General features: G+C 43.7%; 1 protein-coding gene across 2 annotated transcripts; it reads left to right on the top strand.

Moving 5' to 3' along the window:
- The first annotated feature begins 934 nt into the window (after positions 1-934).
- LPAR4 (lysophosphatidic acid receptor 4) lies at positions 935-13,422 on the top strand. 2 transcript variants are annotated; one of them, XM_065643626.1, is made up of 2 exons: positions 935-1,284; positions 11,752-13,422. In XM_065643626.1, the coding sequence occupies exon 2, from the start codon at positions 11,898-11,900 to the stop codon at positions 12,942-12,944; it is 1,047 nt and encodes a 348-aa protein (XP_065499698.1). In that variant the 5' UTR covers positions 935-1,284; positions 11,752-11,897; the 3' UTR covers positions 12,945-13,422. The 2 variants fall into 2 exon arrangements, with proteins under 2 accessions (XP_065499698.1, XP_065499699.1); XM_065643627.1 differs by lacking the exon at positions 935-1,284 and adding an exon at positions 1,910-2,270.
- The last annotated feature ends 525 nt before the right edge of the window (positions 13,423-13,947 follow it).

Raw genomic sequence — 13,947 nt, 5'->3', positions numbered from 1 at the left:
TGAAGGGCAAAAATACCATCCCCGGTCTCCTGTTGGGTTAGAGGTAGCATTGTAAGGAGGAGTTCCTGAGAGCTCTTGAGGTTCCCAACAGCTGAAGACTTTTTTGTTAGGAGTGTTTAATTCAAACAATAACTCTAGAGAGAAAACAAACATCCCAGATAGGTACAGCTGCCTGGTTGAATTCCAACAGCTGGCACAACTGCCACATTCTGGCTAAATACCCTAAGAAGCACAAAAGTTTTGTTTCTTTTTCAGATGTATGCTGTATTTAACCTTTAAGGAGTAATAAATCTCCTCTCTAAGGGGTCTGCCCAGCGACTGGCAGGTTTGAAGGCTGAGACACGAGATGTTAATCTGCAAAGGGTTTCAGTGCACTCATTCTGATCTGCATCAGCACAGCCAGTTTCCAACCACCCCAAGCACACTTCTTGCCCTCAAAAGGGGGATTTCACATGCAGAGGTGCTGTTTAATCAGTCTCCACTCACTCCCGCATGAGAATAGGTGTGAAAAGCAGCCGCATCACACCCCGGGGTGAGGATTTCCAAGCAGCCAGCCTGAAAATGCCCACAAGCCATCAAGGGCCCAAGCTGATTTCTGTCTGCAAGTTTACTGGTGCTACTGGTGGATTTTTGCATCCTCAGCCCCCATGCTCACCCTGACATTTGTACTCGAGTGACAGTGACAGCCGATGTCCTTGGCCACAATTTACTGAGATTGTCGTCTTTACCAGCTGAAAAAAGGGAAAACGGACCTTTGACCATTCAGAGCAGGAAACATCTGCACCTTCCTTGCTTTCAATCCAAATCCACGCTCATGTTTTTATACGCTTTACTAAACCGGGAGCCCTCAGAGGGTGAGGTTTTGCAGGCTGGAGTTCGGTTGTTATATGAGATATTCAGGAAGTTATTTGCATCGAGTGGATAAAAGCCGGTGGCAGCTGGGGGTGCTGCACAAGCCAGTCAGAGACCGCTGCTCCGGCCACCGGCCCCAGAAATACCATCAGTTCCAGCTTCACAATGAGTTGTTTACTGGCTTGGGCTGCCTGTGGGAACAGCCAAGGCGAGCGGAGGAAAAGGAGAGACAAACACAATGCGAGCGAGACGCGTTAGGTGGGAGGCTGGGCTTGAAAAGCACCCTCGGGATTTTCAGACCTATGGAACTGGAGGGAGCTGAAAAAGAAAGGAAAAGGGCATCGGCTGCTCCGCAGCATCAACGGGCTGAGGAAAAGAAACCGTTCGCTTCATGGAAAAGCCTCTTCCCTGGCTGAAGGGCTGATACTAAAGGTAAGAGAGAAGAACGGGAAGGTTTTTGCTGGCGGCAGATCCGCTGAAAGCAGCAGCTCCCGGGGGAGCGACCCAGGCAAAAGCAGCTGCGCTTCCCTGGGCTAGTTTTAATTACGTCCCAAAACATTTGAAAGCCGACGGGTTTTCCAGCAGGAACCCGGGACTTTCAGAGCAAACTGCTGGGGGACAAGAGTCCCGGCTGTTCAAGTCAGCTCCTTTGAGAAGATTAAAATGAAACGCAAACAAAAAACCCCCACAGCAAAACAAAAAACAACCAATAAAGCCCAGACCAAACTCCATGCTAAAAAAATGAATCCCTTTTCTAAATCTTTTTAGAAAGATATGTTATTTTTATGGCCAGCTTTGCTTTGCAGCTTCCCAGCCTGACCCAACGCTTTCCCAATTCCCAGCTCCCCCCTCTCCTCGCTTCTTTAATTGGAAGGAAAAAACAATCAGAGCCGTGCAAAGCAAAATCCGAGATTTAAAGAGCTTTTCCCCTGCTCACTCGTGGAGGCCGCGTCCGCCAGCTAATTGCTCAGGAAATCCACGTTCCCCATTGTCGCCTTGTCCTTAAACTGCTAATTCTGGATGCTGGGGCAGGGAATACAGCCCTGCGAGAGGGACTCGGGGACGGGGCGGGCTCAGCTTTAATCCCCAGCCCTGCCCAGTGGAAAACGTTGCCCAGCGAGACCCCCAAAGGTCCCCCCAGCCCCTGCCCAGGCACTGGGCCCATTCTCGTGTCCCCTTTTCCCAAGACGCGATGGCCGCAGTGCTGGGCAGTTTTGTTTCCTCTGCGAACAAAGGAAAGCAGAGAGCTGCCGGGGGCTGGAGGTTCCAAAGATGAAGGGGTGAACTTTGCCAAAGCCCAGCACGCAGATCTTCCGCGTGGGATTAAATTAAAGGAGAAATGTGGGGCTGTCAGAGAGGAATCGGGCTGAAATCGGGCGGTTTGAGGTCCGGGACTCAGCCCCGGCGGCTCTGCCAAGGTAAGTTTCTATTTCCTCCCTTTCCAACTCAGCAGAAAAGCATCCAGACCTAATGGCAGCTCTGGGTTGTAGTTGTTTTCCGAAATCTGAAGGCTCAGACAAATCTGTGGCATAAAACCAGGCGGGGATGGACATTTCAATGGAGATTAGCGATGTTTTTTCTGCACAGGCAGGTCTCATTCCTCTGCTCGGGTTGGAAGGAGAGGCAAATGTTTCTGCTTAAAGTGAGAAAGATGATCTCCACGTTTTCAGGAAAGTAATTACAACGTGAGCTACTCCTCCAAACTGTTGCGGGGGAAATCCTTATAATTCACATCATAATTCTCATTGTGTCACCGCAGATGACAAGTTAAGGACTTTTCTAACCCTCTTGCTTCAGATTTGTGAAAAATATCCTTTGGTTAGGGGTCTTTTTCTTTTTTTTTTGTAGTTTACGTCACTATCTTAAAGACTTTAACATAAGCCTAAGAAAGGATTGTATATAAACGTGTCATAAACTTAGACTTTCAGTTTACAATGATACATGCTTTCAGCTTCATGTAATGTGAGATCTGGCTCCTACAAACTGTAATAACAATTAGGAAATAAGTTAAATATTTTATTCTACAAAAATTATTTATCATTTTGGCTTTCATTTATGGCTAAAATCCACACCTTTTAAGCTCAGTGTCAAAATTCCATGAGAAAAATTCAAATACAGCTCTAAGCAGATAGAAAAACTGGTGTCAGAAGTAAAATGAGTAATGAACAACATACTTAATCTAAAGATGCAGCTGTTTGGGAGAAATAGAATTGAACGCCAAGCCCACTGGATAAGAATTTGCAAGAAAAGTTTGGGTTTTTTCATGACACTCCTTAATCTCTGTTTGAGAGGAGGCAATTGTGTGGTTTTGCATCGCTCCCCCTTATGAACAGAACAGTAAACCCCAGAGGATGGGAAGTGCAAAGTTCATAGGTCGGTGATAAGGAGATTCCCCCCTCATAGCACTTTTCCATCTTTTTCCCTTACTTGCATTGTGAAAGCTAAAATAAAACAAGCAGGAAACTAACTCTGGTACGTTGGGGTTTCAAAGCCTCTGAATTTTAAAAGAAAGTCCTGAAAAACATGAGAGGGAGGAAGGGAGGGGAGGCTGAGCATACATTTCACTTTAATCCTTTGAGACTAAAACTGAGATTCCTCCTCAGCTGCAGTTTGGTTGATTGATAAAAATCAGGGTCTTTCAAATTCTGCAGTTAGAGGAGCTCAGCTCCTACACAGACAAACAGAACTAATGCCTGAATGAAACTACCTGTTCACTTTCAGAGTGTTGTGATGAGACAAAAAAATATGAAAAACTGTGCTTCCCGGCTTCCTGAGAAGCAGCAATTGAAATATTCCCTGTGCCAGGGAGGATGCACAACCAGCTGTGAGATGGTTATAGAATCACAGAATCATTTAGGTTGGAACAGACCTTCAAGATCATTGAGCCCATTGCCCTTCTTCTGCCTGTGTCCTCATGGCTGGTGCACAACAGCAGGAATAAAGGCAATTTTACCCCAAATTTGGGCCAGATCACGGGGAAAGGGTGCATTGTAGGAGGGTGTGTTACCTCTGGAACAGAGGGTGAGGGAAGATCAGTACATGGTGAAATGGTTTGGGACTCAGAGCCATACCTATTTACGTGGATGTTTGCGATGCCGCTGCGCAGGCTGCAAGTAACCCTGGTTAAAGCATATTTAAGTATTTGGGTTCTATTTACCCACGTCTGAGCAATGCTGGCCAGGGGTACCGGGATGCCAGGGTGGTCCCACATCCTGAGGGCTCCAGCCTCAGCAGGGCTTTCCAGGTCAAGCGTGCGTGCAGAGCCTCCCTCCGCTCCTTCACACGTCCTCCGTAAATAAGGATCCGATTTAGTCTCAGGGAAGGGGAGCCACCCCCTTTCACAAAAGGCAAATTCTCTCCTTGAAAAGAGGAGCTCTTTATTCGCGAGAACAGACAGCGGCTCTGCTGAGCTTCCTCTGATGCAGCATCTCCTCGGGCCGGTCCCATAAAAAGGGGTGAAGATCCACACGGCTTTGGAGCCAAAGCAGCCTCAGCTGACCCCAGCTGCAAGGCAGGTTTTCTCAAGTATTTGTAATGGTTTGGTCTGGTTTTGTAGGAAAAGGAAAGTCTCTTTATCTTGGCAAGAGAAATCGAGGGACATTCATCAGTCCCTAAGCCCTGACACTAAAGGTGCACACTAGCAACAGAGCAGATTGCTTTCTCTGCCCTCGTAATATTTTGAGTACCTACTATGCTCATAAATAGCCACAACGAAAACCCTTATTTTCATTTAATATTATTCCCATTTTAATATTTTGATGATAATGAAGATAACACACCATCTTCTGCCCTGGCATGCATTTGCACGATAAATGGGAATGACCATATTTAGCAGTAAAAGCAGCATCCCTTGTGCAGTGCCAAAATACCATTTCCCTTCCCTCACCTCATTATTAGAAATCTGATTTCTAAGAAACTTCAGTACAGAACCATCACTCAGTGACTGAGATCTGATATTTTTGCATTTTGAGGTCAATTTTAAGATTTATTTTAAGGCGTTAGTGCAAATTTACCCTCTGTAATTCTTACTGAAAGCCAGCGTAGCTGTGTGCTGTGCTTCCTTCACACGTGCCTTTGTTGTACACCATAAATACTTTTCAAGACCTTTGTGTTTTTCCACAAACGGGAGGTGACACGAAAACCTCAGCCATACCTCCAAACCAGCAAAGCTTTTTTGCTGAGAAACATGCACCCAGGAGAACAGGGATTTGGAGGCTTCATCCCGCTGGAGCCCAGCAGCTCCGGGAAGGGACCAGAGCAAACCAGCCCCAGGCTGCCTGAACCCCCCAGTCAATCGCAAACCTTCCCCTTCTCCCCCCAGCAGCAGTTTGGGAGAACAAAGCCCTATTTTATCGACTCCCTCCGGTAAATAACTGCAGGGCACGGACCCCTCAAGGTCCTGAGCCCTGGAGCAGAGCACGGGTTGTCTTCTGCTCCGCTGATGGACCGTGCTCAGCACCCGCATGGAAACCAGCTGCACCTCCTTGCACCTCGTTTAGCTCGCTAATGCACGCAACATTTAAAACAAACCAACCAACCAACCAACAAACCCAAAACAACAAAAAAACCCAAACAAGCTATAATTTCTGGATAAACAGAGGTGAAAGTTCAGCTCTCCTGCTTCAGCAAAGGGTCGGGAGAGGAACCAGCCCAAAGCCACAGTGGTCGACACAGCGCGGGTGAAAGGAGGGACTCATGGACCTGAGGAAGGGCAACAAGGAGCCAAAAAGCCAAATAATCGCCAAGGAACCACTGGAAATTGTGTCAGAGTGAGCAAAGAAAGGAAGCTTTTTGGGCAGGACGCTGACTGGAAAGCGCTTTGGAACCATAAGCAAATAAACCAGGTCCTGTTGTTGGATTCCCCAGTGGTTCAGGGAAACAGGACCTTCTTATTTTGTAATTTTTTTTTTCTTAACCACACTTTGTAAATAAACAGAGCTACATCAAAGACACAGCTACCTCCGTCACCAGCTTCTGCTGCTGAGTGAAAACAACCTGGTCAAACGGTGTAACTGCTTTTCATCAGTTTTTTCTTTGCATCTACATCTTCTCTTATCCTGATCTCTATTGAATCTAGCAATTTACTATAAAGCGATCTCCATTTAATCAGAGACCTGAGGGTCAAAAAAAGCAGCAGTCCTACAGTCCTCCATCATCAGATTCAGGTTCCTTCGCAAGCAAAAAAAGTCCCTCTTACAAGAGTAAAATAATGCCAACTTTGCTGGGAAGTTTGGGGTGAATTCTGCCATCTCTGGGCTGCGGACCAGAGCCTCAGAAAGCAGCAGTGGATGGGGAGGGCCAGAGCACGTCAAGGGTTAAAGGGGTGATGTAAATGGAGAGAGACATTCTCAGTGAAAACAAAAAGAGAGTCATGCCCTGAGGATCAATGTCTGAATATAGGGCAAGTCAGTTCACTATTCTCTTCAGAGGGAAACATTTTAATTAGCTCAATACAAAACAGATACAGCGCAGAGAAACCGTGAGCAGGAAATGCTTGGTAAGTCTCAGAGAACAGGAGACAACAGCAGTGCTGACCAATTAAAGAAAAAAAAAAGGAAAAAAAAAAAAAAAAAAGGAAAGAGAAAAGGAGAGCGCCTTTAGGATTAGGTCCCATAGGCTCAGGTTTGTGATTCCCCACTCCATCTCAGAGAAGAATTACATTAAATCAGGGTCCTGCTGCAAGCCATTTGCTGACTTCCAGGCAACAGAAAGGAGCTGTTGGACTCCCATGGTTTGTTTTTCTTCTGCCAAAGAGAATTTGGAAAGCAGACAGTAAAACCTGATAGAAACCATCACTAGTAACTTATGATTTCACCTTGCCACCAGGTGTGAGACCTACAGCAAATACCGAGGAACGAACATAGAGATGGTATTGATGACCCTTGCACAATAAGTGTCAAAGCTGTGAATAAGAACCTTCCTGCCTTGTCTTTTAATGCTAATCATCAGAAAATATCCCCCTTTTGCCCAACGCACAGCTAGGCATTCACTGTGACAAAACACAGGGAAGAACGAACGGCGCTTTGAAGCTACAGGAACCTTTGTTGGACTTCAAAGTCACACTTTTGTCTACTCCTTTCCTACTGTTCCCAAATACATCACTTAGGATTAGTAAATGAAAGAGATTAAAGCGTTTCTACTTTCCATTGCTTCGTATAGTCAATAGGGCTTTGTTGACAGGGTTTCCCACTGTCTAATCCACCTTTTCTCCTGCTCCCACCCCACCGTGGAGGAAACGTAGGCGAAGGTTACTGAGAAACTGCAAGAAGCTCTGGGGAGGATGGAGAGCTCGCAGCAACCCGACAAGCTGATCAGTTTAAAAGCCAACCCCAAATTTTGGTGTCTCGAGGCATTTCCAGCAACACTTGCTGCTGTCAGTCCAGCTTCCCATGAGCCCACACTGGTGGTGCTGGGAAAACGGAGCCGGCATTGCCATGCAACAGGGCTCCTGCACCATCAGCCTCCAAACGGGAGGATCCAAGCAACCAGATTCCCCCAAACCTGATGCTTGTTCTTATAACTGCTTTCAATTGACGCTCTCAGAGGTCTTTGCAAACAAAAATAACTAGTGAAACTTTTCATTGAAAGAAGAAAGTACTAGTAAGTGGAGATTCCGTTGCTGAGGTTTTGCAGAAGCAGTGGGGATTGTCGGTGAGGCAGTTTTGTTGCGTTTTCCATCGCTGCTTTGCTTTCTTTGAATTCGCATTTTGTGGTTTTCAAGCAGACGTTTGTAAGCCTTTAGAAATGATAGTTTGGTGGTGTTACAATTGCCAGAATTGTCAGAAATGTTTGCTTTTTCAGGCAGAAACTGTTTCTTGCTTGTCTATTAAGTCTATATTCAAACAGTTGCAGTATATCTCACCTTACCTACAGTATTCATACCAGTCTAGAAGAATCCAAGTCTTATAGCCTTACGCAGAATTGTCATCTATGCAAAAATCTTCAAAAAAACCCCAACTACTCCCCTCGCCACCCAACAAAGCGTTTTTTTGAGCCTTCTGCATAAATACAGTGGAAAGTAGGAGGGAAATAAAACCCAAGAAACTGAAGAATTGAGAATTTGTGGTTGTGAAGCCATATCCTGGGGCTCAGTGCTGGGAGTTACAGATCATACAATCATTGTACAACTGGGTGAGGAACAGGGGATTGAAAACCCTCTAATGAATGTGATTCTTGTCAAGAGAAGGCATAAAGCGCATGCTGTGCTCAAGGAAAATACCTATTCATTTCCAAGATCAGGGTCCGAGACCATATCAAAACGCAAGTGCTGCCATAACCTAGAGACATCTCTGGACAAAACCCAGAAAAACAAAACAACAAAAAAACCCCTAAACCAAAAAACAAAACAAACCCCAAAACCCCAATATCCCCACTTTTTGATCTATGAGGTGTTTGCCTTCTGTACCTATAAAACCTTTTTCTTTCAGGATTTAGAGGTAACCTGAGTCCACATAGTGATAATCTAGCAGGAAATCCTTCAGATTTGAAAGGTTTTCACATTTCGTCTGTATCAGACCTCCCAAGAAAAGGCTTTGCAGGGTTTAGTTATTTAAATGAACACACACACAGGATGTCCTACATATTCAGGCTGATAAAGTTACACTCATCTCACATCTCATATGAGAAAAAGAAAATACGAAGATGCAAAAAGTGTCAGTCCCAAACTTCACACAGTTTTGTGACCTCAATTTGATGAACTTACGGAGAATGGGATGTGTATGGAGCAGAAAGGATAGGCTTAATAGAACTAAAGAATCTGATTTTAAAGTACCCTTTTTACCTGCAGTGATTTTCTATACTAACAAACGCTTGGTCTGAATTAAGCCGCAAGTCGGCTGTTTTGAAGATTTCTTGGGGTGCCAGGAGGAGGAAATAAAAGAACTGTAAACAGGATACTTGTGCGCCATAGGAAGTAACACGTAGACGTTTTCCTTTATTTTCTGTACATGGAGGACAGGAGATCTCTCTACCATCCCTGCTACGAGAGAGAATATTCTCAGCATCGCCCCACCAACCAGGCTGTATATTGTGTTATGGTACCACTTCTGACAACATCTATTATAGATAACTTCCTCCCCTCACACACTGCCCTCATTTTAAATAGAGGATTTAAAGTCTTGGCCTGCCTGAAATACAAAATGGTAAAGTGGTTTTCTTTATATTCACTTAACTCAGCATTTTAAAAACGTGTTGCTAGTTTTTATTTTTTCTGCACCAAGGCAATAGCCATGGTGAACGTGGTGTACACGAGGAGCATCCTGCTGCTTTACTCCTCAGTGAAAACGAAGGAAAGTGAATTTAACATTTGGAAAACTAAATCTGTAGATTCATGCTGCAGAATTTAAAGCACATGGCTGAATTTCAAAGCAACTTGTCAGCTTGTTTAAACACCTCAGTGTCAGAGAGATAAACAACACAGGCCTATATGCTAAAGACCATAACTTAGGGAATTGCTGGCAGGCAGTTTGCATAGACTAAAACACCCAAAAACCCGATATTTGACCTGCCACGTCAGGCGGCGTCTTGAGGAACAGCCAAAATCCCGGACTGCGTGCACAGACTGGAAAGCGGGGTTTCCATCGACATCCCAGGAACATGGTCTGTAAGGTTTTGACTGACACCTAATCCCTCTCGAAGCTCCGCAGTTCAGACCAGGAGAGTCTGGCACACCTGGTTTTCACACACTGCAGAAGGAAAGGATCCACTTCTGGAGGTTACATTTCAGTCTAAACAAAAATTGCTCCTGATGGAGGTAACACGCAGTCTCTCTCTTTACTGAAAGAGAATTACAAGCCAAGAATTTAATGCATTAGGCTGAGGTTTAAGCTGAGAGGCACGGCTATTCCTGTTGGAGCTCACATGCATTTTTTTAATCCGACCATGTTCTTGCTTAAAGGCGTTTCACCTTGTAGGCGAGACTTTTGCTTATTTAGATTACTGCGTATTCAAAGCATGTGCATCTTTGGGATTTTACTACTATCCTTTTGGAGGTTTAAATGTTTGGTACCTTTTTTAAGGTTATTTCACAATAAAGTTCATCAAGGAACATTTTACTCTCTTCCACAGCCCGTTCCCTATTCTGCCATCTGTCTCCAAAGCCTGTGCAGTTCACATAATTCAGTGGCTGTTTACTGTGCTCTAGAGAAAGCCCCAACATGGGTTTTGGTCTCTTCTGTCGTTGCCACACAAGCAACAGCAATCAGATAAGGGCATGTCTACTTCTGGTTTGAACACTTGCTAATGCAGGATTATTATCTCCACAACACGTAACTCAAAATGCAGCTAAAACAAAGGAAGAATTTACTAAATGGCCTGAAGAGCACGTACCAAAGCCACCTATGAAAATTCTGGTAGTTCAAGGCACAAATGGCGAACACAGAACAGCAAACCCACACAAAGCATCACTTCACTGCCCCAGCCTGCAGACAGTTCAACCCCCGCCCTGATAAGAGAGACCTCATAGGCTCCAAAACATCTTTTTTTGGATGATTCAAGTCATTTGAAAGTCATCTTTCCAAGACTTGAGATCTGGGGATCCTCCCTTCCTACTATTGATTTTCAAAAACCAGATCAGTTTGCATCCCAAACTGCCTCATATGATTCCATGTTTTCTTCCCCAGTTTATTGGCCAGTCCAACCTTTAACACAAGCTTGCTCTGGTATACTTTTTCTATTGAAACTCTGTTGTCAGAGAAACACTTTCTGGCAAGGATCTCACTCTTCACAAGGGTTTCATCTCTCTAAATTACTCCATAGTTCTAGCTCCTGAGATGATTCTTAGATTGCAAGATTATAAGCCTTGTTTGTATTTTGTTTGCTGTATTTTACAAGGCAAAGGTCTTTCCCTTAGTTATCCAGTTTGCTGCGTATTTCCAAGACATACCAACACATGAACCCTCCTCACTCTGACGAGGGAGACTTGAGACTTTCCAACCATTTATTCTCACAGACCTGAAATAAATACTTAAAATAGCAATAAGAGCATATCAAGACAGGTCAGAAACCACCATTTTCCAACAAACAGCTCATTTGCTTCAACTCTACACTTCTCTAAAGCTTGCTGAATTGGGACAAAATCTTGTGAGAGTGTAGTTTATGAGATTTCTGAACTTGACAAAGAGTAGAAAGGAAATGAAGCTGTCGATACAACTTTGAAGAGTCCTTTTTGCAAAGCATTTTATATTTGCAAAAAAAAAAAAAGTCCTTTGGAAAGTAATACCATTTTTGCAGAAGTTTTTGAAGAAAGGAAAAAACTGGCAAGCATAACTTTGGAAAGTATTTTTTGAAAAACATTTCTGAAATACAACATTTCAGTTCTTCACTTTGAAAAACATGTGTAAGGATGCTCCTGTTTTCAAGTAGAAAAAAGGCAAAGCAGTACATTGTCAATATAAGGTTTAGGGGTTTTAAATACTTTTGCATCAAAAAAGCTGAAAACCATTTACCTTTCATTTCTGCACCAGTTAAAAACAAACATTAAAATTTTCAACTTCTTTCTCCTCTTATAACAAGTTTAGGTGAACATTTCAGGCTGTTTGATTCTATACCTGGGCAATATCGTGGGTCCATGATTTCTTTCCAAACACACCAGGCCAATTCCTTCTCAAATTTTAACGAAAAACCTTTCCAAGTGGAAAGTTGGAACTAGCGATCACTCTCATTCTCCTAGGAGGATGAGGGGGCGATGGGGGAAGGAAAGGCTGAGTACAATAACTGCTGTGTTCAACTTTGAAAAATCCTAATAATAGGGGAATTTATAAAGACTACCTTGAAAAACTAATTACTGGCCTTGTTTGCACATCCATTAATTTGGAAAGGAAAGAGAACGTGTTCTCTTGCACAGCCACTTGAGGTGATAGCGGGTTGCAAGACTGATGGCATCTATTTCTCTCTCTTTAGGATGAAGGGATTCGTGCTGGAGATGTAGCAAGCAAGCAACCTTTCTGGAATGTGTTTCTTCAGGAAGAAAAGAGATCACTGCCTTATTTTATGGATGTCACTGAAGTAGACTTCGAAGTTCTTTGGAAACACATCACAGACTTGGCATGGGAAACCACAGCAACAATCACACCTGTTTAACAGATGATTCCTTTAAGTACAACTTGTACGGAGCCGTGTACAGCGTGGTCTTCATCCTCGGTTTGATTACTAACTGCGCCTCCCTCTTTGTTTTCTGCTTTCGAATGAAAATGCGAAGCGAAACAGCCATTTTCATGACAAACCTGGCTGTTTCAGATTTGCTTTTTGTGTTCACTTTGCCTTTTAAAATTTTTTATAATTTCAACAGGCACTGGCCTTTTGGAGACAGCCTGTGCAAGATCTCTGGGACAGCGTTTCTCACCAACATCTACGGGAGCATGCTGTTCCTCACCTGCATCAGCGTTGACCGTTTCCTCGCAATCGTCTATCCCTTCCGATCTCGCACCATTAGGACCAGGAGAAATTCCGCCATAGTCTGTGCTGGTGTTTGGATACTGGTCCTCAGCGGTGGAATTTCAGCTTCACTGTTCTCCACAACCAACGTTTCCAACAGTAGCACAACCTGTTTCGAAGGTTTTTCCAAACGTATCTGGAAAACCTACCTGTCCAAGATCACTATATTTATTGAAGTGGTAGGATTCATAATACCTTTGCTACTCAACCTCACGTGCTCCTCTTTAGTTCTCAGGACTCTCCGGAAACCTGCCACCTTGTCTCAGATCGGGACAAACAAAGAGAAAGTGTTGAAAATGATCATTGTGCACGTGGCCATTTTTGTCGTGTGCTTTGTGCCTTACAATTCCATACTCTTCTTGTATGCTCTCGTGCGGTCTCAAGCGATAGCAAACTGCTCCTTGGAGAGGTTTGCGAGGACAATGTACCCCGTCACATTGTGCATCGCCACCATGAACTGCTGCTTTGACCCCTTCATCTACTACTTCACATCAGAATCCTTCCAGAAGTCTTTCAACATCAAAACCCAGATAAAAATGGATTCTCTTTTCAAGACAGAGACACCTCTAACAAAGACTGCGCTACCAGCGCCACAGGATGAAATAAGTGATCAGGCAATTACAAATGGAGGAGACCCAACATCTGAATCACATTTCTAGCGGGATGTTTACACATGGAGTTATCCCTCATTAACTTCTGATTAACACCATGTAAGAAAGAGTCATTGCAAAAATATATTGGTTCACCTATGGTGTTAATGAAGAAAAGTTGCTGGTGGATAACTGCACAGGTAGACACATCCTTGCACTGGGATGGTCCCATCAGATGCAACAGGTGAATATGAAAAATAAAAATCCCAGTGGATCTCCCCTTTGGAGATTATGTGTAGGTAACAACGTACATGCCGACTACAGAGGGAACAGAACAGTTCTTTAACCAGAAGATGCCAACATTTGGCAATTTTTCCCCAGCAGTTGACATGGGAGCAGTTGGGAAACAGAAAATTCAATTTTCTTAGAGATATCTGCTAATATTTCATGTCTTCTGGAGATGCATCATCATATGTCAAATCAATAACTTCACACAATATACATGTTTGCTTAAAAAGGCATAATAAAAGCTTTTGGCTTTTCCTTATTTCACTGCAAGAGTATACATCCTGGTTTTACTACAGGCATGCTGAATTTAGTGTATGGACAATTTTGAAGTATAAACAATTATTCTGAAAGTAAGCAAAACAGTTGCTTGGTGATAGGAGAGGAAAAAAAAATAAGAGAAAAGAATAATTGATCATGCAGTTTTGAAATAAGAAGCCTCATTTTTGTCAGCTTAAGCTGCCTTTTAATTTATTTTAAATGCCACCTCTAGGGAGAAGTAAAAAAGCACGTTATTGCTCTATTGCACGTGGGCTTTTATGTCTCAGGAGGGTATATGTGACTATTTCTAGCAGGGCTGTGGGCTGTAAATTCAGCTGAGAGGGCCTGAAACCCCAGAGATCTTGCAAAGGCAAATCTGTTCTGTGGAAATGGGGTGTAGCTGAAGAACCCCCGAGTGCCCAGCTGACTGAAGAGCTTGTTTGGATACAGACAAATAGTGACAGAGCATCCAATCAACAGAAGATTTTGTCAGTGATTGCTTGCTGGTTTTCGCTATGCTGTCAAC

Source organism: Caloenas nicobarica, chromosome 12 (assembly GCF_036013445.1).
Source record: "Caloenas nicobarica isolate bCalNic1 chromosome 12, bCalNic1.hap1, whole genome shotgun sequence".
NCBI classification, from domain to species: Eukaryota; Metazoa; Chordata; class Aves; order Columbiformes; family Columbidae; genus Caloenas; species Caloenas nicobarica.
Note: the sequence above shows the minus strand (reverse complement) of the source record. Positions and strands in the feature narration are given on the sequence as shown.